The sequence below is a fragment of the Capsicum annuum genome, chromosome 3 (genome assembly GCF_002878395.1).
Source record: "Capsicum annuum cultivar UCD-10X-F1 chromosome 3, UCD10Xv1.1, whole genome shotgun sequence".
In the NCBI taxonomy this organism is placed as follows: Eukaryota; Viridiplantae; Streptophyta; class Magnoliopsida; order Solanales; family Solanaceae; genus Capsicum; species Capsicum annuum.
Genome location: NC_061113.1, coordinates 177512040 through 177536705, shown reverse-complemented (window position 1 = coordinate 177536705; position 24666 = coordinate 177512040). Strand labels below are relative to the sequence as shown.

Below are 24666 nucleotides of genomic sequence, written 5' to 3'. Positions count from 1 at the left end.
GTAATCAGTTCTCTGTTTTTATAAACAGGCTCTTGGAACTTTGTCTGAGACAGTGAAGGATACTGGGTTTATTGGCTTAAAGCATGAAAAAAGGGGTCCAGATTTGAGTTTAAGGAGTTTGTGGTTTGATCTGGACGAGAATTCTCTGCAATTATTCGACACCTTGTGTCTTGAGATATTAAAATTTGTTAACTCAGAGAGTGAATTGAGTAGTTCTTTGAAATTGGCAGCAGTGTCAACTCTGGAAGTTTTGGCAAATAGGTTTCCTTCAGATAATTCAGTATTTAGCACGTGCTTGGATTCTGTTAGTAAAAGCATCTGTACGGACAATTCTGCCCTTTCTTCTAGTTGCCTTCGTACAGCTGGTTCCCTGATTAATGTGCTAGGGCCAAAGGCGCTCCCTCAGCTGCCTTTTGTCATGGAAGGCATGATCAGGCAATCTCGCAATGCTTTGTCAACTGTAACAGCAGGAACCAAGCAAAATGATGGTGATGCTTCCATGGTTTCATCAATTCAGAATGATTCCATCCTTATGTCTATTTTGCTTGCCCTCGAGGCTGTTGTAAACAAGCTTGGTGGCTTTTTAAATCCATATCTTGGTGATATTTTGGAACTTCTGTTATTGAAGCCGCAGTACACTTCCACGTCAGAACTAAAACTGAAGCTGAAATCTGATTCTGTACGAAAGCTAATCACTGAAAGAGTCCCTGTAAGTTCATCTAGTGCATTTCTTCCTATGGTCTGGTTTACATAAGCAGTACCTTGAATGTTACTATGAACTTCTTCTACTCCTTGATTGAGCAGGTTCGTCTTTTACTTTCTCCATTGCTGAGGGCATATTCTGATGCAGTTATGTGTGGGGATTCTAGTGTATCTGTTGCTTTTGAAATGATACAAAACCTTGTGGCTGCTATGGATAGATCATCGGTTGGTGCCTATCATGTAAGAATTTTTGACGTCTGCTTACAAGCTCTTGATCTGCGACGTCAGCACCCTGCTGCTGTTAGAAATGTTGATGCTGTTGAGAAGAATGTCATCAATACGGTGGTGGCGCTTACCATGAGACTTACAGAAAAAATGTTCAAACCTCTTTTCATGAGGAGTATTGAATGGTCAGAGTCAATTGTTGAAGAAAATCAAAATGCAGGGACCAAAAGTATAGATCGATCAATTGCCTTCTATGGCCTGGTTAACAGTCTAGCTGAAAGCCAAAGGTGAGTCATCACCATCTCTTTTTCCAAATCCATGCTCGGTTAATCTTATAATTTAATTTAGTTTTGAGACGCAGCCAGTAGCCCAGTACAATTCTGAGATCTCATGTGGTTAAAGACTTTGACGGAGTGGTTGAATATCCTGGACCAGATTCTGAAGGTCACAGTGTGATACTGCAACATTCAGTGGAGGCATTTGGCATATAACCCATTCCTATTCCTCCTCCACTCGCCATCACAACTCTGCTGTTACCCCTCGCCCTCTCCCCCTCTTTCAAGTTTTGAGTGGTGAAGGTGGTGCTTTTGGTTAGATTTCGGTAGTACGACCAGAAATTTCAGTAACTCATATGAGAGGACTTCTATAAACTGACACTGATACCTGAAATAGTCGTTTTAGCTGAACTACAAGGTTCAGTTTGTTTTTGACCACCCACCACAATCTTATGATTCCAAGGAGGATTCTGTATTAGGCATTCATCCATGCAAAAGATGTTTTTATAACTCTTCTCCTGTGTTTATTCCTTTCTTTCATTGTGCTAGTCTTTCCGTCTGAGGCACCTGTGACAATAGGTGTAGAACTCCTTATTTATTATATCACCTTGGCTTCTATGTGATTCTTTTCTGGTTGAGCGACTATCTAGGAAAAAATGAGATTATTGCGACAGTGCTCTTATAAACCGATGCGTATTTTCTAGGACAGGTTTGAGATTATTGCAACAGTACTCTTAAATGATGCTTATTTGCTGCAATATTTCTTAGAGAAATAGAATATTAATGTTTGTGTTTCACCTCAGGTCGTTGTTTGTGCCAAACTTCAAGCACTTGCTTGATTGCTGTGTGAGACATCTCATGGATGCTGAAGGTGCTGAATCGGCTCTAAACCACAAGAAGAAAAAGGTCAAGCTTCAGGAAAGCAGCAGAAGGAAGAAGGATACAAATTGTGGGTTGTCCATCGGTTTGTGGCATCTGAGAGCATTGATTTTGTCCTCCCTGCATAAATCTTTCCTGTATGACACTGGGACCCTGAAGTTTCTGGACTCAGCAAATTTTCAGGCAAGTTAAAGTCCTATACCTTCTCTGTTAATTGCATTTTTGGAGAAGCTTACTAAATCATTGTCCGGATTTACTGTTTGATCTAGTTAAGCTAAATAGTTTTTCGTTCTTGATAATCCGTGATATTCTTGTTCTACCATTTTCCATCTGTTTCATTGTCTGCCTATACATTTATTTAAGGGAAACGTCAATGAATAAATTTGTTTTCTATTGCAAAGTACATCCTTATTCAACACATGAATGCAACTAATGTTGATAGATTATCCCTTGGTTTGGTATTTATACGCTTCACTTATTATTGGTAGTATGGATAGCTCATTCTTAATTGTCAGTTGCTTGCTTAATAAAACCAGATCGACTTTCTACTGCCAGAATGAAAAACAGTGCCTTCAATAAGGCTTGTCACATGATTAATTTCTCTTCTTTGTTTTATGAGGATTTAGTTACTTGCAAAGGGCAGGGGTGGACGGACATATATCTAAGCGGTGTCATTCGACACTGCTTGGTTGGGAAAGCTTTTACTTATATAAAGGTAAATAATATGCAGAACATAATATTAGATAAGTAGAAAAGAAATACACCACTTCACTAAAGGACTTTGCTAGCTCACTGGTGAAGGGCTCAAATAATCCCACTGTTGTCGCAGAATCGAAACCCTCGGACCAAATGTTGGCATTGATGCCAACAAGACTTGATCCCTTGACTCCTTCAAAAAGAAGAAACTCATCCAACTATAAGCAATGATCCATTTGGTCTAGATTTCTGCAATAGATATAAAGAAGATCTGCATTGCTTGTCAATAAAATTGGAACCGATTTAAAGCTGTTCTGATGTTGGATTATTTTATCAAATTTAAAATCCTAACTTTAAAAAAACCAAGCGTTCTTTTCTATAGTTTGCATTTTATGATGCTCTTTCAATCGTAAATTCTCTTAATTTTTTTTCGGTCTTATTCTTTTTAGTTGGAATTTCCCAAAAATATTTACCATTTATGAGCTTTTACCTGTTGTCTGTTGTCTTGTATAGGAAAACTATTTGTTAATATTTTCTAACGAGTCTGTTATTGATGTGTTTCAAAAAATGAAAATTCGCCGAGAAGAGTTATAGCAGTGTTCTTGATTTTTTCCCTAAAATATGATACTCCTCCATCCTAGTTTATATGAGTTAGTTTGACTTGGCACGGTAAGAAAGAAATTTGTGGTCTAAAATAAGTTGTAGATGTTTGTGTGGCTATAAATCATTTCATTAAGGATAAAATAGGCATTTTAAAGTTAAATTGTTACTAAATATAGAAATCTGTCATTCTTTTTGAGACTGACTAAAAAGGAAAGTAAGTCGTATCAATTGGGACATAGGGAATATCATTATAGTAATTTATTAATTCTTCAATAAAAAGAATACAATTAAAAAAATAATTTGAATCGCACCAAAGAGAATATGTGTCCCGCCATTGCACAAATAAGATCCGAGTTGCTGTCGATTGAGGATTGGCCGAGGGGCCCTTTTTTCTTTATAAGGAAGAGATTGTAACAAAGTACAAATAGGCTTGTGAAAGACGAGTAGGCAAGCATGCGGGTTGTACCGGTGATTGTCTTATTTGGACAATTCATGGTTCATATGCTTAGTCAGAAAGAACAATCCAATGGAGTTCATGGATTTACCTAGGTCAGTTTATGGGCTGATCAAAAGGATTTTGATTTCTTAGCCCATTGGAAAGGGCAAAAGAGCATTTTTTAATGGAGCCTTAGCACATGAACCCATAGGAACATGGCCCTTCTTCTTTGCAAAAAAGCTTTTGAATTATCATAACATTAGTAGGCACAAAAAGCAAATTTGGTATTGACTTAGTGAAAATGTCTTTGAGATTGCTTAGACAAATCTTTTTGTGTGAGGCCCATCTCCGCTGTAGGTGGAGCAATTCCACATGAATCCCGCACTAGTGGACTTCTCTTTAGGACTGTCCACTTTTAATTTCGACTCCACTTACAAAAACTCTTGTATGCACCACTGGCAAAAGGAATCTGGTAACATCAAGCTTGGGAATGAGAACTAAATTAATGTCATGTCCAGCATTTTGCAGAATGAAAAAATGAGCTAGTTTTGAATCTCCACTGAATTTTTTCAATGGGTCAAAAGTACACTTTTTAGTCAAATGGACTATGTATTGGAAATTCAAGGTTGTGCCTGCATTGATATATTGAAGTCTTCTGCATATGTATGCGTAGAACTAACTAGATCGACTGGAATTACTCGTACTGGATCCAAGGCTAGTGTGGCTTTTGCAGTCATGACCCATAAATGTCTTCTGTTGAGATTTGACCTTTTCTCTTGTCTAACTTTCAACACGTCTCAAACTCAATGTAGAAATCTCATTTGAGTTTGCTTATATCTTGTAAGCATAAAAAATATCCTGTTGAAATAGAGTAGAACCACAAAAAAGAAAACGCTGTTGAAATTTCCTTAGTAACTAACTGCACAATAGAAGATTGTGCTTCTTGCACTCTACGAGCATTAATCTATTCTGTGACCTGTCACCCAAAAAGAGGTATAGTCTTGAAAATCTCCCAGCGATAAATGATCTTTGTACCTTGAATTGGTGGAAGAATACACCATTCCAGGTATAGGTTGCTCTAGAGAGGATGGTGTAGTTCGTTGTAGAGAGGGACTTCTCCAGTCAACAGATACAGAAGAGACATGAATCATCATTACTGGAGCCAATATGGACACTGAAGAGATAAGCAATCCTAGGTTGCTTGAAAAGAAAAGGAAGAAAAAAACATAAGTTCGTTCGATTCTGTGTGGAAGCTAGTTTTTAGTCTCTACTAAGATCGTAGAGGTTTTGATACCATGTGAAAAGTATAGTAGAAAAATTCGCCTCTGGGTTTAGTTGAAGTGGCAAAGGTTGAAGAACTCTTGACTCGAGTCGCAACTTTGAGCCCTATGCCATGCAAGGTAAGCCTGGTATTTAAATGGAGAAGGGTATATGTGTGGGTCCATTATCCCCGAATTTCGAAGGCTGGGGTTGGTTCTGGATGGATTTCTCGGTCATCCAAAAAGTAGTACCAGGAAGAATTCTTGTTGACTTGGTTAATAATACCGTTCAGGAATAGGTGGTTACATACAAAATGGCACATAATCATCTTTTATGCCTATTAAGCTAAGTAAATATTATGTAGTTAAATACACAACGTCTTAACATATCCTATAGCATATTTTGTTATTTATTCTTACTCAACAATGAATCTTGATATGCAAACCTAGGCATGTATTCTCTTAAAGTTCTACAACTTTTGATCCATTTTTTCTGTGTATGTGAGGTGTTTTTTTTTTTTTTTTTCTGGGGTGGAGTGGTGGTCATGAGCATCTCCCGTTTGTTACAAACTTAACTGAAACAGAGGTATATCGTAAAAGCTGGAGAAGGTACTTTAGTTGGGTGATGTCAGTGGTTATTTGTTTCTTCCAACATTGTTGTTGTTAATTTGATTTATGATTTTCCTGAATACAAGTTGCTCTGCATACAATTAATTGAAAATATGCTTGGTCGTATAAGGTGTAAAAATGTGTTGTACTCAATAAGGTTGTATGAGCAGAAGTTAGGTTCTTGATGTTGTACAGATGGAAGTGCCATAAATATTTCCAACTGTTGTTTTGTAGTTCCCTCATTCGACTGACATTCTTCATGTTTGATTAGGTTCTTTTAAAACCAATAGTGTCACAGCTTTTAACAGACCCACCAGCTGCCCTGGTGCAATACCCCAACGTGCCTTCAGTGGAAGAAGTTGATGATCTATTAGTTGCATGTGTTGGTCGGATGGCTGTAACTGCTGGTTCTGACCTCCTCTGGAAGCCGCTAAACCATGAGGTGATTACTAAATTTACTTTTACAGCGTTTATTGCTTAATATCATCTATATTTAGTTCTTTGTTCACAGTGGATAAATTCCTGGGATTAAATATGTTTCATGTAAATTTTTCTGTATAAGCTCCTACCGTAGGGACCCCAGAATCTCTGTTGAGAAGAATGATACGAACTATAGATATGTGTTTGATTTCTTCTTTTCCTCTCCAGCTGATCACTGAGATCAATTGGGCACTTCTTTTGATGAATTCTGCCGATCTAAGCAGGTTGTTTCATGTCAGTTGGGCTGCTATAAGATATATAGTTTTTTCCTTCTATGCAATTTGTTTGAACTAATTGCATTATGCAATTTGTTTGAACTAATTGCATCCAAAGCTTATTCTACATTTGGTTAGTTCATTTGTCACATTTGAGAATAATACTAAATGCAATATGAAGGGAAAACTAAACCATGCTTCTATGTTGTGGGAGTTACCAAAAGAATTTGAGTCTGCCTGCTCATCCTGGCAAGATTTTGGGTATAGTTTCTCAATTCTGTTTAATAGCAAATTCTATTCTTCATCTCAACTGCTAGGGGATACATGGATGAAGTTGTTTTGTTTTGGGGCCGTTGATCAATTTACATGAAATTCTCTTCTTCTCGTGCTCTCTATCTGACATTTGAGGTAGTGGTATGGACTGCGTACACTTACCCCTCCCCAGACCCCACTTGGTGGGAATATACTGGGCATGTTGTTGTTTTTGTCTCCTCTTCTCGTCTTGATAAGATCATTCATTCGCTCCTTTGGTGTGCTTCATAAAAACCGTATAGTTTTTGAAAAAGAGATTTTGACTGCTCACACCATATATGCAGGTGCTGATGCAAACTCGTAGTGAGAAGGTGCGTTCCCGAATGCTGGGGTTGAGAATTGTTAAGTATATGGTGGAGAATCTGAAAGAAGAATATCTGGTCTTATTGGCCGAGACCATTCCCTTCCTTGGGGAACTGCTTGAAGATGTTGAGCTTCCTGTCAAGTCTCTTGCACAAGAAATTCTCAAGGAGATGGAATTGATGAGTGGTGAAAGCTTACGGCAATATCTCTGAACTTAGTTGTGAAAATCTATAGAAGCCTCTCCCTCAACGGTGTGCACCTCAGGGATTTTGTCTTCCGACACCTTGTTTTGAAAGCTAAGGATCACCTTCCAGCAGTCTGCTCTACCTAGTCATGCATACTGAGGTATCAGGGAGCATATACATCACTTGTCAGGACCGGACGGTACCATATTTTCCCTACATAGAGTTGTGCACAGAGCTCGGAAATCTGAGAATGTTGGAGATAGTTTTGTAGCAGGTTATTTAGGACGTTTCTAGGATAGAATAGTCTCTTGTATAAGATGTATATACATGCTGTGGCCATATCTGCTTTACTCCTGTAGATGAGGCAATTTTGTTGAAAACTTAAGAGAATTGAGTATACTGCTGTTGTCAACAGTAAGTTTTTTTGATATATATATGTAAGTTCACAGGAAGAGAGATGTCTTTATTGTCTTCCCAGTCCAAAGCTGCTGCCTTTTCTACTTCACTAAGTTCAACGTAAACACATATTTGCAGTCTGCGTGGGTTGTTTCCCAATGTGCAAGATTCAATCATAATTTTATGTTAATTTAAATAACTACCATTTCTCAGTATTAATTTACTGTTCTTTTTCTTCCTATACGAAGCGATTTCACATTGTCTATCTTCCACCAAATTAAGCTTTAAGGTAAGATTATCTGTTGAACCTGCTATTCTATTACTATTCCAGGTGTCTGTTGGCTCATAATCAACATAAAGTTAATAGCGGAGTAACATAAAGTTGAACTGGAATATTATTGAATCATTAATTAATGGATTGTAAATGACATTCAAAATACTCTAATCTTGATTTAAGTACACTGATTAAGGTTTTTGATTATAGATGAATCATCGGAAAAGGCTCAAAAATACTTTTGGACTATCTGAAATTACTCAAAAATGCTCCTCGTTAGATTTTTGGTTAAAAAATACCCCTCCATATAACGGAATTCGGAAAAGGATAAAAAATATTCCTGAACTATTTGAAATGGCTAAAAAATATCCCTCTGTTAAATATTTGGCTCAAAAATCTCTTCCTTTAACGAAATTCCACCAAGCATGTCACCTAAATAAAAAAAATCACGTGACTATGCCACATTATAATTCACATGTAAAATGTTAGTATTTTTTAATTATATGACATTCATTCTTCTTTATTTTTATTTTTATTTTTTTGCAAAGCAGTGAAACGAAAAAACCAAAGAACCAATCTTTTGCTAATTACTTCGTTAGTGTTATAAAAGTTCTAGATTTCACCTTTTCATTAGTGTTTTAAAAGTTCTAAATTTCATCTTGTTATTGTCGTTTGGGATGAGGGGCTTGATCTTGATCTGATGTTGACTCGGAGGAGGAGCTAGAATTTTAACTTTTAAGCTAGCTAATGTTGATGTACTAATAATTGAGTTGAATTTACTACATGCAAATTCTTTTTCAAAATAAATGAATTCCTTTTAACACTTGTTTAATCATTCGAAATGAATTCATTTTTCTAAATTTAGTTTTGATGAATAATCTTATTATTTTTAGAACAAGTTTGAAAAGAAGTAAAATGATACTTAATATTGATAAATTATTCTTTAATTATGTCATTCATTAACTTTTTGAAGATGTGTGCCACATTCAAAGATTCATTAATTTTAGATTAGAGGAGGTATTTATTAAATTATTTTAACATAAACATTTTGAGTAAAAGCTAGCAAAGCCAAACACATCTTTTGAGTAACTAATTTGAAGTTTAGTTTGAAATTTGTTACTTTTACGAGTAAATCTTAATTTTAACTTTTATACTGGTCTAATAATTAATGGGTTTATCAGTTTAATAAGACTCTTTTGTTGGATTTCACACTTTTAAATCTATTAACAAAAAAAGACTTGTTTTTTAGATGATCAAAGGAATTTAATAATAGCGATGTTACATTTAATAATTTTTTTTTAAAAAAATATTATGTAACCACCATTTGTCTACTTTGATTAAAAATTTAAAAGCAGTGTAAGTTTTGTCCGTTTCACTAACGTTTTTCAATAAAAATAAAAATAAAGAAGAAAGAAATGTCATATAATTAAAAAATACTAACATTTTATATGTGAATGGTAATGTGGCATAGTCACGTAGTTTTTTTTTTATCTAGGTGGCATGCTTGGTGAAATTTCGTTAAGGGGAGGGGTATTTTTTAGCCAAATATTTAACAGAGGGGTATTTTTGAGTCATTTCAGATAGTTCAGGGGCATTTTTGATCCTTTTCCGAATTTCGTTAGAGGAAAGGGTATTTTTGAACCAAATATTTAACGGAGGGGTATTTTTGAGCCAAAAATCTAATGAGGGGCATTTTTAAGCTATTTCAGATAGTTCAGGGATATTTTTGAGTCTTTTTCGTTGAATCATTAATTAATGATACTTTGCACTTCACCCGATTGAAAGCGAAATGATTTACTTCAACACCAAAAAGGAAGAAACAAATTTGATAAAAAACCTATTCTTTCGTGAGAATAAGTTCTAAGTTCTCGTACTAATTTAATGGATGATAAATAAAGAATTACAATTACTGTTATTCCAAAGATTCATACAGTTCAAATTCTGGTAGTCATGTTAATGTGCATTTGCTATTTTTTGTTCACAAGAATTTTTTGGGTGATACTTTATCTCTCAATATGGGATTTTGCAACATAAATTCAATTTAATTGGACTCTAATATAAATATTGAATATAAAGTTAGAAACGAAAGCAAATTGACCACTCAAACGCATATAGCTAATTAATGGTAAACAATACCTTTGAGGCTTTGACTACCTATTCATATTTGTTTCGTTGCAATTCAAAGCTTTAGTCATTTTAACGAATAAAAAAAAACCATTAATAATTTTAAAATTAAGTGCATTGATAACTTCCTCTGTGACAGACATCCTTTAACTTGACATTGTGTTTAAGAAAAAAAAAGAATTTTAAAATCTTGTGGCCTAAAATAACCGTTGAACATTTGTATGATTATAAATTATTTCACTAAAAATAAAATAGAATTTAAAATTATTATATTTACTTATAATAAGATGACATTGTTTTTTAAATAGATAAAAAAGAAAAGAGTGTGACACAGAGGAGGGATAAAAAAGAGAGTTGAATAGTATGTTGGGAAAGAGGCAAGGGCACAATTAAAATGTCCGACAGGGTAGCATCGGAAGAATACTCAAGTCTAAACTTTTCCTTTTAATTTGAACCAAGAGGAGACAAACAAATTCAAGTAAAATAAAGTAATGACAACAAATAAATCACCATACAAATACGATAAGTCGAGAATAAAGACAATCACACAAGACACCAAATTTACGTGAAAATTTTTTAGTTGTGAAGAGTAAAAAAATCACGGGACCAAAACCTCTATTATAATCACCAAGAGTTACAATATTGTCCTCCAAAATGGCCACCAAACAAGTGCCAAACAATAAGTAACAATACAATAAAATAACACCAAAATAAGAGAATAAAAAGGAGCACAAACACCAAAATATAGCTGCTGTTTGGGAATAAAAAATAGGAGATACAGGCCATCAAATTCACCCCGTCAGTTCCTAATCAAACATGGAGATGAGAGAAATAAGCAGTCCAAAAATCAACTTAATCGGACATGAAACAAAGCGGAAATCGCAATTTGAAGTTGACAACTGTGACTGAAAAATTTAGGCAAAAATCTGCACTCTTTTTCTCTTTTGTGGCTGCTAAAACTCTCTTTTGTAATGGTGAAATAAGAACTAAAAAGATCTATATATATGCCTCATAGTCTTGGGCATAAGCTCACCTTCTGTAGTAGATAGAGCAATACATTTTTGCAACCTGAATTGCCAAAACACAACTCCCCCTGCAAAAGTAACCAAATAACCTAAAGTAGACTTGTGAGTATCAACATCACCAACCATATTTGAATCTGTATAACCATAAAGAATAGGCTTCCCAGTACCAAAACACAAACTCAGACTAGAAGTACCACAGACATATCTCATAATCCGCTTCACAATAATCCAATATTCTCTTCCCAAATTAGAAAGAAAACGTCTAACAATACCAACAACATGAGCAATATCTGATCTTGTACAAACCATTGCATACATCAAACTATCAATAACTGAAGCATAAGGAACTTTCTTCATATCTTCCTTCTCATCATCACTGGAAGGACACTGCTTCGTACTCAATTTGAAGTGCATAGCTAAAGGTTTACTGACAACCTTAGCCTTATCCATGTCGAACCTTCAAAGTACAGTCTGAATGTAATTCTCTTGTGATAATCACAACTTCTTGGCCTTTCTTTCACGGACAATGTGCATGCCAAGAGTCTGCCTTGCTGGTCCCAAATATTTCATAGAAAAAGACTTACTCAACTCTTGCTTCAACTTTTGAATTCTACAAGCATTCTGACCAACAATAAGCATGTCATCAACATAAATCAACACAATAATAAAGTCACCATCAGAGAATTTTTGTACAAAAACACAATGGTCTGAAGTAGTCTTCTTGAAGTCCTAATGACTCATAAAGAAACCAAACTTTCTTTACTATTGGCTGGGAGCTTGTTTCAAACCATACAAGCTCTTCTTCAATTTACAAATATAATTATCTTTTCTCTTGACTTCAAAATCTTCGGATTGCTCCATATAAATTTCCTCATCTAAGTCACCATGGAGAAAAGCAGTTTTAGAATTCATTTGCTCAACCTCTCTAAATCTAGACTTGCAGCTAAGCCTAGAACCACACGAAAGGACAACATCTTCACAACTGGAGAGAATATCTCATCAAAATCAACTCTTTTTTTCTGGTTAAATCCCTTCACAATCAATCTAGCCTTGTACCGTGGAATTGGATTACCATCTTCATGTTTAACCTGAAAAACCCACCTATTTTTTAAAGCTTTTCTGTCTTTAGACAGCTTAACTAAATCAAAAATATGATTATCATGCAAAAATTTAATCTCATCTTCCATAACATCAAACCACTTTTTTTTTCTTCACTTTCCATGGCTTCATCAAGACTACCAGGTTCTCCCCCGTCAGTCAAGAGTACATACTCGCTGGGAGAATAACGTGATAAAGGTATTCTCTCTTTGGTAGATCATCTGAGAGAACTTTCTGGAGCATCAACAACTGGTTGCTGATCAACTATATCAACGTGCACTGGAGCATCAACAACATCATGCTGGTTATTCTGGACATATTCATTATCTTCATTATCAACTTGATTTTCATCATCATGAAGATTTTCTTCAGGAGCAATAGTCAAAGGAACTAGATCAACATCAACTAGGCTCTCACTACTTTGAGAATCAACCTTCTCAGCCTTGTCAAAATCTTTAATTGTTTGGTCTTCAAAGAACATAACATCACGACTTCTAACAAGTTTCTTATCAACTGGATCATAAAAACGATGGCCAGATTCATCTTGACCATAATCAATGAAGATACACTGCCTAGTTTTAACATCTAACTTTGATCTTTCATCCTCACAAAAGCTTTACAACCAAAGACTCTAAGATGATCATAAGAAATATTCTTACCAGATCAAACTCTGTCAGGGACATCACCATCCAAAACAACAGTAGGAGATAAATTAATAACCTAAGCAGCAGTATTAAGTGCTTCTTCCTAAAAAAAATCTATCATCTTAGCATCCGAAAGCATGCATCTAACCCTCTCAACTAGAGTTCTGTTTATCCTCACTGCTAAACCATTCAACTGAGGAGTTTTTAGAAGAGTTTTTTGATGCTGAATATCCTGCTCTCTGCAATATTTATCAAAATGACCAATATACATACCACTATTATCTAAATAGATGTATTTCAATTTTTTCCCTGTCTGTCTTTCAACCAAGGCCTGAAAACCCTCGAACATATTAAGTACTTGATCCTTGGACTTTACAAAAAATACCCACAGTTTTCTAAAATGATCATCAATAAAAGTCACAAAATAAAGTACACCACCATGAGACTTTACTTTAAAAGGACCACACAAATTAGAATGTACCAACTCCGGCAAATCAAGTTTTCTTGAAGGCGACTGACTCTGAAAAGAAACTCTTTTCTGTTTACCTGCTAAGCAATGAACACACTTCTCCAACTTTGCTTGTTTTACTCCAGAAAATAAATTTTTCTTAGCCAAACTATCAATACCCTTCTCACTCATATGACTCAACCTTCTATGCCATAACTCTGGTGAAGTATCATTCTCCACCAAGTTTATCAAGCCTCTAGAAGTAGTGCCCTAAAATACATACAAGTTAGACAACTTATCACCTTGAGCCACAATCATCGAACCTCTAGTAAGCTTCCATTGGCCAATACCAAGGGTGTTAACATAAACCTTAATATCAAGGTTTCCTACAGAAATCAGATTCAGGCGAACATCTGGAGCATGCTTGACATTATTGAGAACTAGTTTAGAACCATTGTTACTTTCCAAACAAATAGTGCCAATGTAAGTACTTTAACTTCATCATTATTGCCCATTTTCAAGATCCCAAAATTACCTAGAGTATAAGAAGAAAATAATTTCTTCTTTGGCGTAACTTGAGAAGTAGCACCAGAATCCACAAACTAGCTAGACTCATCACCAACAAAATTAATGGCATTCTCACCACAAGCAACAAGACAATCATCATTAGCAACAACGACAACATGATTTTCATTATCGCCTTCTTTTTTTTGCCGTCTCATATTTCTCTTATGCTTGTAACAATATTTCATGATATGCCCCTTTTTGTTATAATAGTCACATGTAATATTCTTGAATTTGGACCTCGACTTGATTCTACTTTTATCTCTATCATTCGCATCTCTGAACTTATTTCTCCCTCTCTCTTTAGTAAACAAAATATCAGAGTGTGAAGATGAAGAAGATGAGGCCTGAGATCTTCTCATCTCTTCATTCAATACACCATTCTTAATATATTCCATAGCTACAATACCACCGGGAGTAGAATTAGTCAAAGAAATTCGAAGAGTTTTCCAAGAGTCTGGCAGAGTATTAAGAAGCCAAAGCCCTTGAATTTCTTCATCGAACTTTACACCCATTTCGAAAAGCTGGTCAAGGACACTTTAAAAATTATTTATATGATCAAAAATAGGACTGCCCTCTTTATACCTGATATTAATCAATTGGTTAAGTAGGAACAACTTATTATTGCCAGTCTTCGAAGCATAAAGTGTCTCAAGCTTGTCCCACAAACTTCTGGCATGTGTCTCATTCACAATATGATTTCTAACATTATCTTTAGTCTATTGTCTGGTATAGCCACAAACCTGTAAGTGCTCAAATTTTCAATCCTCATCTGTCATGAATTGAGGTTTAGGAGATGCAAACACAGGTAAATGTATTTTCTTGACAAAGAGAAAATCTTTCATCTTGCCTTTTCAAGTATGATGATTACTACCATTCAAACACACCATCTTTCTCATATTTCCTTCATCATTCAAATTGACATTCAATAACAACCAACTCTCTGGTACTATTTTGTTGGAAAAGAGGCAAGGACACAGTCAAAATGCCCGACAAGATAGCAGCGAAATAATACTCAAGTCTAAACTTTTCCTTTAATTTGAATCAAGAGAAGAAAAGCAAATCCAAGAAAAACAAAGTAATATGAAAGCAAATAAATCACCACACAAATATATAAGACGAGAATAAAGACAATCACACAAGACACCAAATTTACGTGGAAAACACTTCGGTGTGAAGAGTAAAAATCACGGGACCAAAACATCCACTATAATCACCAAGAGTTACAATATTGTACTCCAAAATTTCCACCAAACAAGTGTCAAACAACGAGCAACAACACAATAAAATAGCACCAAAACAAGAGAATAAAAAAAACACAAACACCAAAATACAACTGCTGTTCGAGAATAAAAGAAGTAGCTACAGGCCACCAAATCCACCTCCGCCAGTTCCTAATAAACTATTGCAATGAGAGGAATAAATAGTCGAAAAATTAGCTCAATCGGACAAGAAATGAAGCAAAAATCGCAATTTGAAGTTGACAACTATGGCTGGAAAATTTGGGCAAAAATCTACACTCTTTCTCTCTTTTGTGGCTGCTAAAACTCTCTTTTGTGATGGTGAAATAAGACCTAAAAAACTCTCTCTATATATGCCTCATATTATTAGGCCTATGAACAAAAGTGGGTTGATCCAAATTGGGCTTTATTTATCCATATAGGAAGGGACAAAGACCCAATAACCCAACATAGTAGGCTAAGAAAAGAATGAGCCCGTCCAATCCAAAAGACAAAACGACCCCGTAAGGAATGAAGAAATGTGAATGGACTGCGCTTATGACATATTCCCAACATACATACATACATATCCCCCATTTCTTTCTCCATTACTTTTACTACTTCCTTCCTTCCTTACTCTTTTCCTTATTTTCTCCATCTTCTTTTTTCTCATCTCCATCAAAATTCGCAACTTAACTAGTAGTACCTACACACTTATAAGCACAAATACAGGGTGAGGCTGTGTACAATAAACCCTCTTTGTTTGGTCCTTTTTTGAACCCTACGTACATCAGGAGCTTTATTGCTCCAAGTTGCCTTTTTATAAGCACAGGTACCCCCTAATCCTATAGGAAGAACTTTGTCTTGGAAAACTCCAAATGAAAATTTTAGAAATCTTTATTTTCTTGATTTTTTTTACTTTGGTCATTGCCAATGAAGATTTTAATACGAATGTGGTTGGTACAACATTGATTACTGAGTTGTCTGAAAATAATGAACCCTAATTGAAGGAAACCATTGATAAACTTTAGTTAGAGTGTACAAGTTGGAGGTTTTCTATCGAGTCAAATAATGTAAGCCCATAGAAGACAGTTCCAGAGGAATGTGCAGATTATGTGAGAAGATATATTATTGGTGGGGCTTATAACATGGATATTAATATAGTTTCCAGTAAAGCTTTATCCTTTGCAGAGAGCATTCAATTTGGGGGAGATGGAAAAGATGTATGGATTTTTTATGATGATGAAACTTTGCTTTCCAATTTTCCTTCTTATTATTCCCAACATGGTTATGGGTATAAGTCTCATTAGCGCTTTCAAGATTGGATTTTTATTTATTCTTCTTTTAAATGACATTGAGTTATTTGGGCACAGGGGAGAAGTCAGGTAGGGCTGAGAGGTCTCGTCAAAGACCTTTTTTTGGACTATTAGAAATGGTATTTTGTTTATTATACTTAGATTTTTTAGCATTGTTCTATGTGTACTTTTATGCTGCTGATCATTTTTGTTGATATGATTTACATGGGGGTTATATGTAGGTTGGAGGTTTTTAATAGTGTGGAATTTGATAAATGGGTAAAGAAGGGAGTGGCACCAACAATAGGGTCAATTCTGAAGCTTTGTTGAGATGTTATGAATTATGAGGTTAGGATTCAAAATTATCTTGTTAACTGGGCGTAGTAAAAGACGCAGAATTATCACAGTGGAGAATTTGTTGAATGCTGTCTTTCAGGATTGGGACAAGCTCATACTGGGGTGAGTTATAACAACTTTAGATTTTATATCAGTGGAAATGAGTTATTTATCACTTTAAAATTTTGAAAATGAAAAGTGAAATATGAGACATTAAGATTGAATTTTGAATAGTTGTTAAGTATATAAGTATTCTTCTATATTGGCATGGTATGTGGGAAATGGTTCATTTTGAGATCTAGGTGACTGTCAACCGATGTCTCAATCCCAAAGTAGTTAGGATCGACTTTATGAGCAATAGGTATCTATTCTGCTCCATTCAGTACCATTCATTCATTGACTAAATTGATACTTTGCAGTTTGTATTGTATCACAAATTAGAGATACTTTAACTAGAACCTTATCTATGCGAATCTTGCTAACTTAAGAAGAATCAAATTGTTTCTCTTTATGAATGTATTTAGTTAGAGGGATGTCGATGAGTACTTCACCATTAACTCAAACAAGTTATTGTTTTTGCATCATTGTCATGCTTTGTTAGTTACTTAAGGTTATGGTTGCGTATATTATACTCTCTGGTCTCAATCCAGGGATCGGATTGAATTTTATCCATTAGCCAACAGATGGGAATTAAAGAACCAAAACTTTCAAAAATAAATAAAAAGAGGTCTACAAATCATCGAGTATAAAAGCATTAGGATCAAGTATGTAAAGGAGTTATAGTAATCTGCATGAGACTTATCTCTAACCACACTCTATTTTACTCTCTAAACTCTACATTTGGATGAAAAAAATAAAAAAAAAAACAGCAATTCCAAACACCTCTGTAAACTCTATATTTGGAGGGACGAACAGTGTTTCTCCAAATTTGAAGATGCACTATTCATCCCTTCTATTTTACTTTGTTATTGTTATACTATTATATATATTATGTAATATTTTTAATTTAACATATTATAAATTATATAAGATCATTAATTAAGTCCCTAATATTCGTTATTATTTTCTAATGTAATATCTTTATTATATTAATTTTATATTTTATTAAATTTTCCTATATAATATTCTTTATTTAAGATATAAGTTAGTTCTATTATAATTTATAGTTGCATTACATGAAGGTCTTGAAAAGAATATGAATTTTATAGGGTGATTATATATAGAAGAAAAATAAAAAGATTCAAGTTACAAAATAAGAAAATATTAATGAAATAAATATAACGATATAACATTAAAGAGGGAGAAAGAAAATTATTTTTACAGTGTAAAATAAAGTTGTAAATTGAAGTTGGTGTTCTCCAATATAGAGAATAGAATGTGGTTGGAGATGTGTAAAGGGAGTAAGAAATAGAGTATTTTCCATATAACGTAATGATGATTTATCAAACACTTCTTGTGGCTATTAGTATTAAATAGACTCCCAACCTCTTCTCATCTATACTGCATCTCATAGCTATAATCACCTACCCATAAACTTTGCCATAGTGTCGAACTAGAAACTATTCCTCACTTGTTCTTTGCCTGTAGTGCACTTGGTCAATTCTGAAAAAATTTAAAGATGATCTATGGATTTTTGTTACAACCCCCCCCCCCCCCCACCTCTCATACCTCCTTTACTAATTGGCTAACTCATAATTTCCAACGACTTGAGCGAACCACTTTTGGGGTTCCAGGACAAATTGTTCTTTCGTATAGTTTGTGGATTATATGGACTCATAAAAACAACCTTATGTTCACGAACCATAGTTATAGCAACCCTTGTCGTAATTTTATCTAATGAGTATTGGTTTCTAGCATCTGACTCTCACAATAATACTAACTCATTCAACTTGTACCTCAAATGGAATCCTCCTACGCCGGTTTTTCTAATGCTAAATATTGATGCTCCATCCTCTTCGAATCTTAATGTATGGGGCTTGGGAGGGGTTTTTCGTACAAGCACGGGGTAGTGGGTATTGGGATTCATTACACGTATTACTATCAAAGATATAATGCAACTTGAAATTTATGCTTTATTTCTTGGTTTGCAGATGGCTATGCAATATAATCTGAAACCCTTACAAATAAATGTGGATCTAGAGCACCTAGCCAACATGTTAAAAAATGCAGATTTGGATACTAACATTTCCTCTATGTTATGTGATTGCAGGTACTTTCTTCAGCAACTGGAAGTGCAGCACTAACTCATATCTATAGAGAGCAGAATAGAATAGCTGATAGCCTAGCAAAAAGAGCAATCTCTACTGCACAACCATCCGTTTTAACTACTATAAATCCAACTATATGGAAGCTGTTACATTTTGGTCTCCTCCTTAAGATCTATTGATCATTTTGGATGCTGATAAAAGAGTATATTTTCTTACTAGGCGTGTTAAGACTCTAGGAGTTTTACCACCTAGTACATCTGTAAATATCCCTACTAGTACTATATTAGGTAATAACAGATGGTCAGTAAATATTGCACAATGTATAGATACCATGGTAGAAGCGCTGTCAAACTCCTCTCTGTAGACTTTTTATTACAATGCAAATATATTATCCTAGTTACCAAAAAAAGATTTATCAATCAGATAGGCAAACACATCAGAATATTGGAAGGAAGATGATGAAATAAAACTAGAAAAAAAGTAGAGAAGTGAAAAAAAACTCTTAGACATAGTGCTTTCATACCGTAGTTCTGAGCATGTGATCTTTTGATTTGTGCAACTTGTCTGAATCATAGTGCGAAACTTAATTTTTGAAAATTTTAAATGGGGCAGGGTGGATAGTAGGTCAGCCCACTCCACTTATAATTTTTTTGGGGAACAGTCACCGTTTTCACTCTAAACTATACCCGAAAAGTCCAAGTAACACCTAAACTATAGGAGTGACCTAATACACACATATACTATATAAAAGTGAAATTTTCTACATCCTGTAAAGTATTATACCACTTGCATGCGGTGCGGTGTTTTACACGTGCCTACCACGTCAGCATAATTCAAAAAAAATAATAAAAAATATCAAAATCTCATTATTTTTTATTTTTGTCATCTACCATTATTCTCTCTTCTTCTTCATCATTCACTCATCAACATCCAATTTATTTCTCTAATTTTTATATACGTAATGTGTATCTCTACACAAAATCACTTTAATTTCCCCAATTCGCCTTTATTAACAATATCAATTAAACCTGAGTTTGCTTTGGCTTTGATCGAGTTTGAGGCAATGTGTGGATTCATACGTATTAAGGTACTTCATAAATTGTATTATTTTTAATTCAATTCAAATTTCCATAGAGTTAAGAAACTTGTATTACTGGATCTATGGAGTATTTTGGAACATACACGACTACCTGTTCCACTGATGTATAATACTGATAGGAGTAGGCATTCAAATAGTTAGGAGCATATTGCTGAGTCAGCTGTATAAGTTTTTAGAGGTTGTTAGACAATGATTAGTGAGTGGCAATGAGCTGTCAAATAGAGTGTTCTAGAAGAAAGATAGTTATTAGATATTTTGTTGCCTATATAAGGCACAACAATCTGATTGTAACAAATAAGTTTTGAAGCAGTTATAATTTTGATTCTTCTCCTCTTCTTAGCTCCATCAATGGAGTCTTAGCAAAGTATTTTCACATGGTATCAGAGCCACGAGCTCCACACTAAGTGTATGTTTTCGATCGTATTTCACTAAGTTTTCTACATTTTTTGACTCTTCCTTCAACTCTTTTTTTTGTAATTTCGATCTATATTACAGCTGCATTCTATCAATCATGGCGCCTAAAATCAATTAAAGTGTTCCACTTTTCATTGGTGCATCTGAGAGCTCCAGTGCTGTACTTGTTTCAATTAAGTTAACTGATTCAAAAAATTATAGTTTATGGAGTCGATCGATGCGTATTACTCTCTTAGGGAAGAGGAAGTTTGGATTTGTCACTGGTGCCTGCAGCAAGGAATCATATAGAGAGGAACTTTATGAGCAGTGAGAAACATGTAATGCGATTGTGCTTTCCTGGATAATGAACACTGTGAGTGAGAGTCTGTTATCTGGCATTATTTATGCCACAAATGCTTGCACAGTTTGGGAGGATTTGAAGGAGAGGTATGATAATGTGAATCGTATATGTATATACCAGTTGCATCGCGAAATTAATATGCACTCTCAAGGTACAGATTCAATCTCAACCTATTTTACCAAATTGAAGAGTTTATAGAGTGAGTATGATGTACTAGTGCCAAATCCTAGTTGTGCTTGCCCTATGACTAGAGAATACTCAGATCATATATGTCAACTTAGACTTTTATAGTTTTTAAGTGGCCTGAATGATTCCTATGACCAAGCTAAAAGACAGATATTGCTCAAAGAAGTGACTCCTACTCTCAATCAAGCTTATGCTATGCTCATAGAGGATGAAATCCAATATTCAGCATGTATGATGACTGTGAATGATAGATTAGAACCACTTGCTATGCAAGTGAATCGAAATTATGGTTTTGGACAAAACAACTCTAGCTATAGAGGCAGAAAGTGTGATTATTACTATCTATTGGGTCATACCAAGGAAACTTGCTATAAGTTGGTAGGGTATCCAAATGACTGGAAAAACAGGAAGAAACAAGGCTACAACTCTAATTTCAAATCACAGTATACTGGCAGTAACAACTTATCCACAAATAATGGTGGTAACAACTTTGTAAACACTGGTCACAGGTCTATTTCTCGGGCTTCAACTATGGTAGCTGGTCAAGTTGATGCTGATAGTTCTAGTCATAAAGTAAATCACACACCAAAGGCCAAGCCTCACACATTCACTGAGAAAGAATACACTCAGATTATGACTATGTTGAACAAAGACACAACAGATATGAAACAAGTCAATACAACAGGTATTACTACTTATTTCTTATCCAAAGCATATTCTGACAGTTGGATTGTAGACTCAGGTGATACACATCATGTGTCTGCACATAGACACTTGTTCAAAGGAGGTACAAGATTAGACTCCAAGCATGTGGATAAGTTGCACCTTCCAATAGAAGATAAAGTGACAATCTCACACACTGGAGAAGCTCACATTTTTGCAGATGATGTGATCAAAGATGTTCTACATGTTCCAGACTTCAAACTCAATTTGCTGTCTGTTGCCAAGATAACCAAGGAACTTTCATATTTTATTTCTTTTTATCCTGATTTTTGTATCTTTCAGGACCTCTTTAATGGCAAGGTGAAGGGGATTGGTAGGCAAGAGGGTGGACTATATATTCTTAAAGGTGGTGGTTGGACAAGAGGTGCTAATCAGTCAAGATCAGAAGCCAACATATTTATTGCAGAAGTATCCAATTCCAGTTGCATCTTATGGCACCAAAGACTTGGACACCCTGTTGCTCAGGTTCTCAAGTGTTTAGACATTATGAAGAATCCTAGTGATGCAAACATGTTGAATAATGTTCTGTGTGTCCACTAGCTAAACAGACAAGATTGTCATTCCCTTTAAGTACTACTAGATGCTCTACATGTTTTGAACTTGTACACATGGATTTGTGGGGTCCATATAAAACTTCTACTTTTGACAACAAGAATTACTTCTTGACTATGGTAGATGACCATAGTAGATACACTTGGGTGCACCTGTTGCAGTTAAAGTCTGACGTCATAGTGGCCATTAAGACATTTGTTTCCATGATTAAAACTCAGTTTGGTATAATGGTAAAAACCATTAGATCTGATAATGGCACTGAATTTATCAACTCTCAATGTAAGACATTGTTCCAGTCCCTGGGCATACTACATCAGACCAGCTGTCCTCACACTCCTCAACAGAATAGAGTTATGGAGAGGAAGCACAGACACATATTAAAAATAAATAGAGCCCTCAAGTTTCAGTCTCACTTGCCCATTAAGTATTGGGGACTATGTGTAAAGGCTGCAATATATCTAATGAACAAGTTACCATTTTTTATTCTAAGTGGTAAGAGCCCATTTCAGTTGATGTTTTCCAAGGATCCTAAGTTGTCACATCTCAGGGTATTTGGATGCTTGTGCTATGTCACTATCCTTCTAAGAGGTGATAAGTTCACAGAAAGGGCTAAACCTGTAGTCTTGGTGGGATATTCAGAATCTCATAAGGGGTATTTACTGCTGGATATCACCTCAAAGAAACTATTAGTCAGTAGAGATGTTGTGTTTCATGAAGATACATTTCCTTTTGCTTCCTCACCAGCACAAAATACACAAGCTTCCTCATCTGGAGAAAATATTACCGACTTCTTGATTCCTACAGATGAAGAAACATTTCATGGAATAATTACTGAGAGCATTACTGAAGGAGCTCCAACTGAGGAGGATGGTATTTCTGATGCTGAAGTTCCTGGTGCAACTTTACCTGGCACCACTCATGAAGAAACATGTCAAGATAATTGTTCCCTGCCTCAACCCTTTTCCAGTAGACCTGCGCGAACAAGCAAACCACCAGTGTGGATGCATGATTATGTTGATACTTCTCAAAATCAGAGATACAAACATTCATTAGCCAACAACTTGTCTTATAAAAATCTGAGTCCTACTTATCAGTGATATTTATCCAAATTCTCCAATTTAATTGAGCCTCAGCACTATAAACAGGATGTAACGGATAAAAGGTGGGTGGAAGTTATGAAATCAGAGGTTCAAGCCTCAGAAGCTAACAGCACAAGGATCATTGTTGATCTACCTAAAGGGAAGAATACTGTTGGTTCCAAGTAGATATACAAAATCAAATATCTTGCAAATGGTGAAGTGGAGAGGTTTAAAGCAAGGTTAGTGGCCAAAGGATATAGCCAGCAAAAAGGGTTGGACTATCATGAAACCTTTTCACCAGTGGCTAAGATGGTTACAATCAGATGTGTGATTGCACTAGCTGCATCTAAAGATTGGAATTTTCATCAAATGGATGTGCATAATGCATTCCTCTAAGGGGATCTTGAGGAGGAAGTTTACATGGAAATGACTGAAGAATTTAGAAGATAGGGGGAGCACAAGGTGTGTAAGTTGACCAAATCCTTGTATGGTCTTAAGCAAGCCTCCAGACAGTGGAATCTTAAGCTTAATCACGCCTTACTTGATGTTGGTTTTACCCAAAGTGCACATGATTATTCCATATTCACCCTGCATCAAGGTAATGATACTGTTATAGTTCTTGTTTATGTTGATGATTTACTAATCGCTGGAAGCAGTGCCTCCTTGATCAATGCTACCAAAATTAAGCTGCATCAACAGTTTAAGATGAAAGACTTAGGGGATCTCAAGTATTTTTTGGGTATTAAATTTTTAAGATCAACATCAGGGATCATTTTGAATCAAAGAAAGTATATTCTAGAGTTGATTGCTGAAACAGGTCTTAGTGGTGCTAATCCTACTATTACTCCCTTAGAGTCTAATGCCAGGCTCACCTCTATTGAGTATGACTAAGTAACAGGTGCACAAGGTGATGAACTGTTGTCTGATATTTTCTCTTACCAAAGACTTATTGGAAAGCTTATGTATGCCACTATTACAAGGCCAGACATTAACTTTGCTGTCTAGACTCTCGGCCAATTCATACAACATCCCAAGAAGTCTCACTGGGAAGCAGCTACTAGGGTAGTCAGGTACCTAAAAAATTCTGTTGGCCAAGGTGTCTGGTTAAAGGCTGAACCTGCTAATACTTTGACTTACTGGTGTGACTCTGATTGGGCTGCCTGTCCAAACACCAGAAGATCAGTTACTGGTTATGCTATTTAGTTTGGTGAATCATTCATATCATGAAAGTCCAAGAAGTAATACACTATTTCTAGGAGTTCTGCTGAAGCTGAGTATAGAAGCATGGCTTCAGCAGTTGTAGAACTCACTTGGCTGGTTGGATTGTTTCAGGAACTTAAGATCCCTAGTAACCTCCCCATTTTAGTTTATAGTGACAGTAATTCAGCCATTCAACTGGCCAACAACCCTGTGTTCCATGAGAGAACCAAACATAATGAGATTGACTGTCATTTCATTAGGGA

General features: G+C 35.4%; 1 protein-coding gene and 1 pseudogene across 5 annotated transcripts in view; both read left to right on the top strand.

Annotated features, from left to right (window-relative positions):
• The window catches only part of LOC107863533 (uncharacterized protein At3g06530), a 37823-nt gene extending 30192 nt beyond the window's left edge, over positions 1-7631 (top strand). For all 5 annotated transcript variants that reach the window (XM_047408466.1, XM_016709486.2, XM_047408465.1 and 2 more), the window contains 5 exons: positions 29-709; positions 805-1214; positions 2006-2264; positions 5956-6126; positions 6976-7631. In XM_047408466.1, coding sequence (XP_047264422.1) covers positions 29-709; positions 805-1214; positions 2006-2264; positions 5956-6126; positions 6976-7206 — 1752 coding nt within the window. In that variant the 3' untranslated portion in view covers positions 7207-7631. The remainder of the gene's footprint in view (positions 1-28; positions 710-804; positions 1215-2005; positions 2265-5955; positions 6127-6975) is intronic.
• A 6917-nt stretch (positions 7632-14548) lies between these two features.
• LOC124896758 lies at positions 14549-18846 on the top strand (annotated as a pseudogene).
• The last annotated feature ends 5820 nt before the right edge of the window (positions 18847-24666 follow it).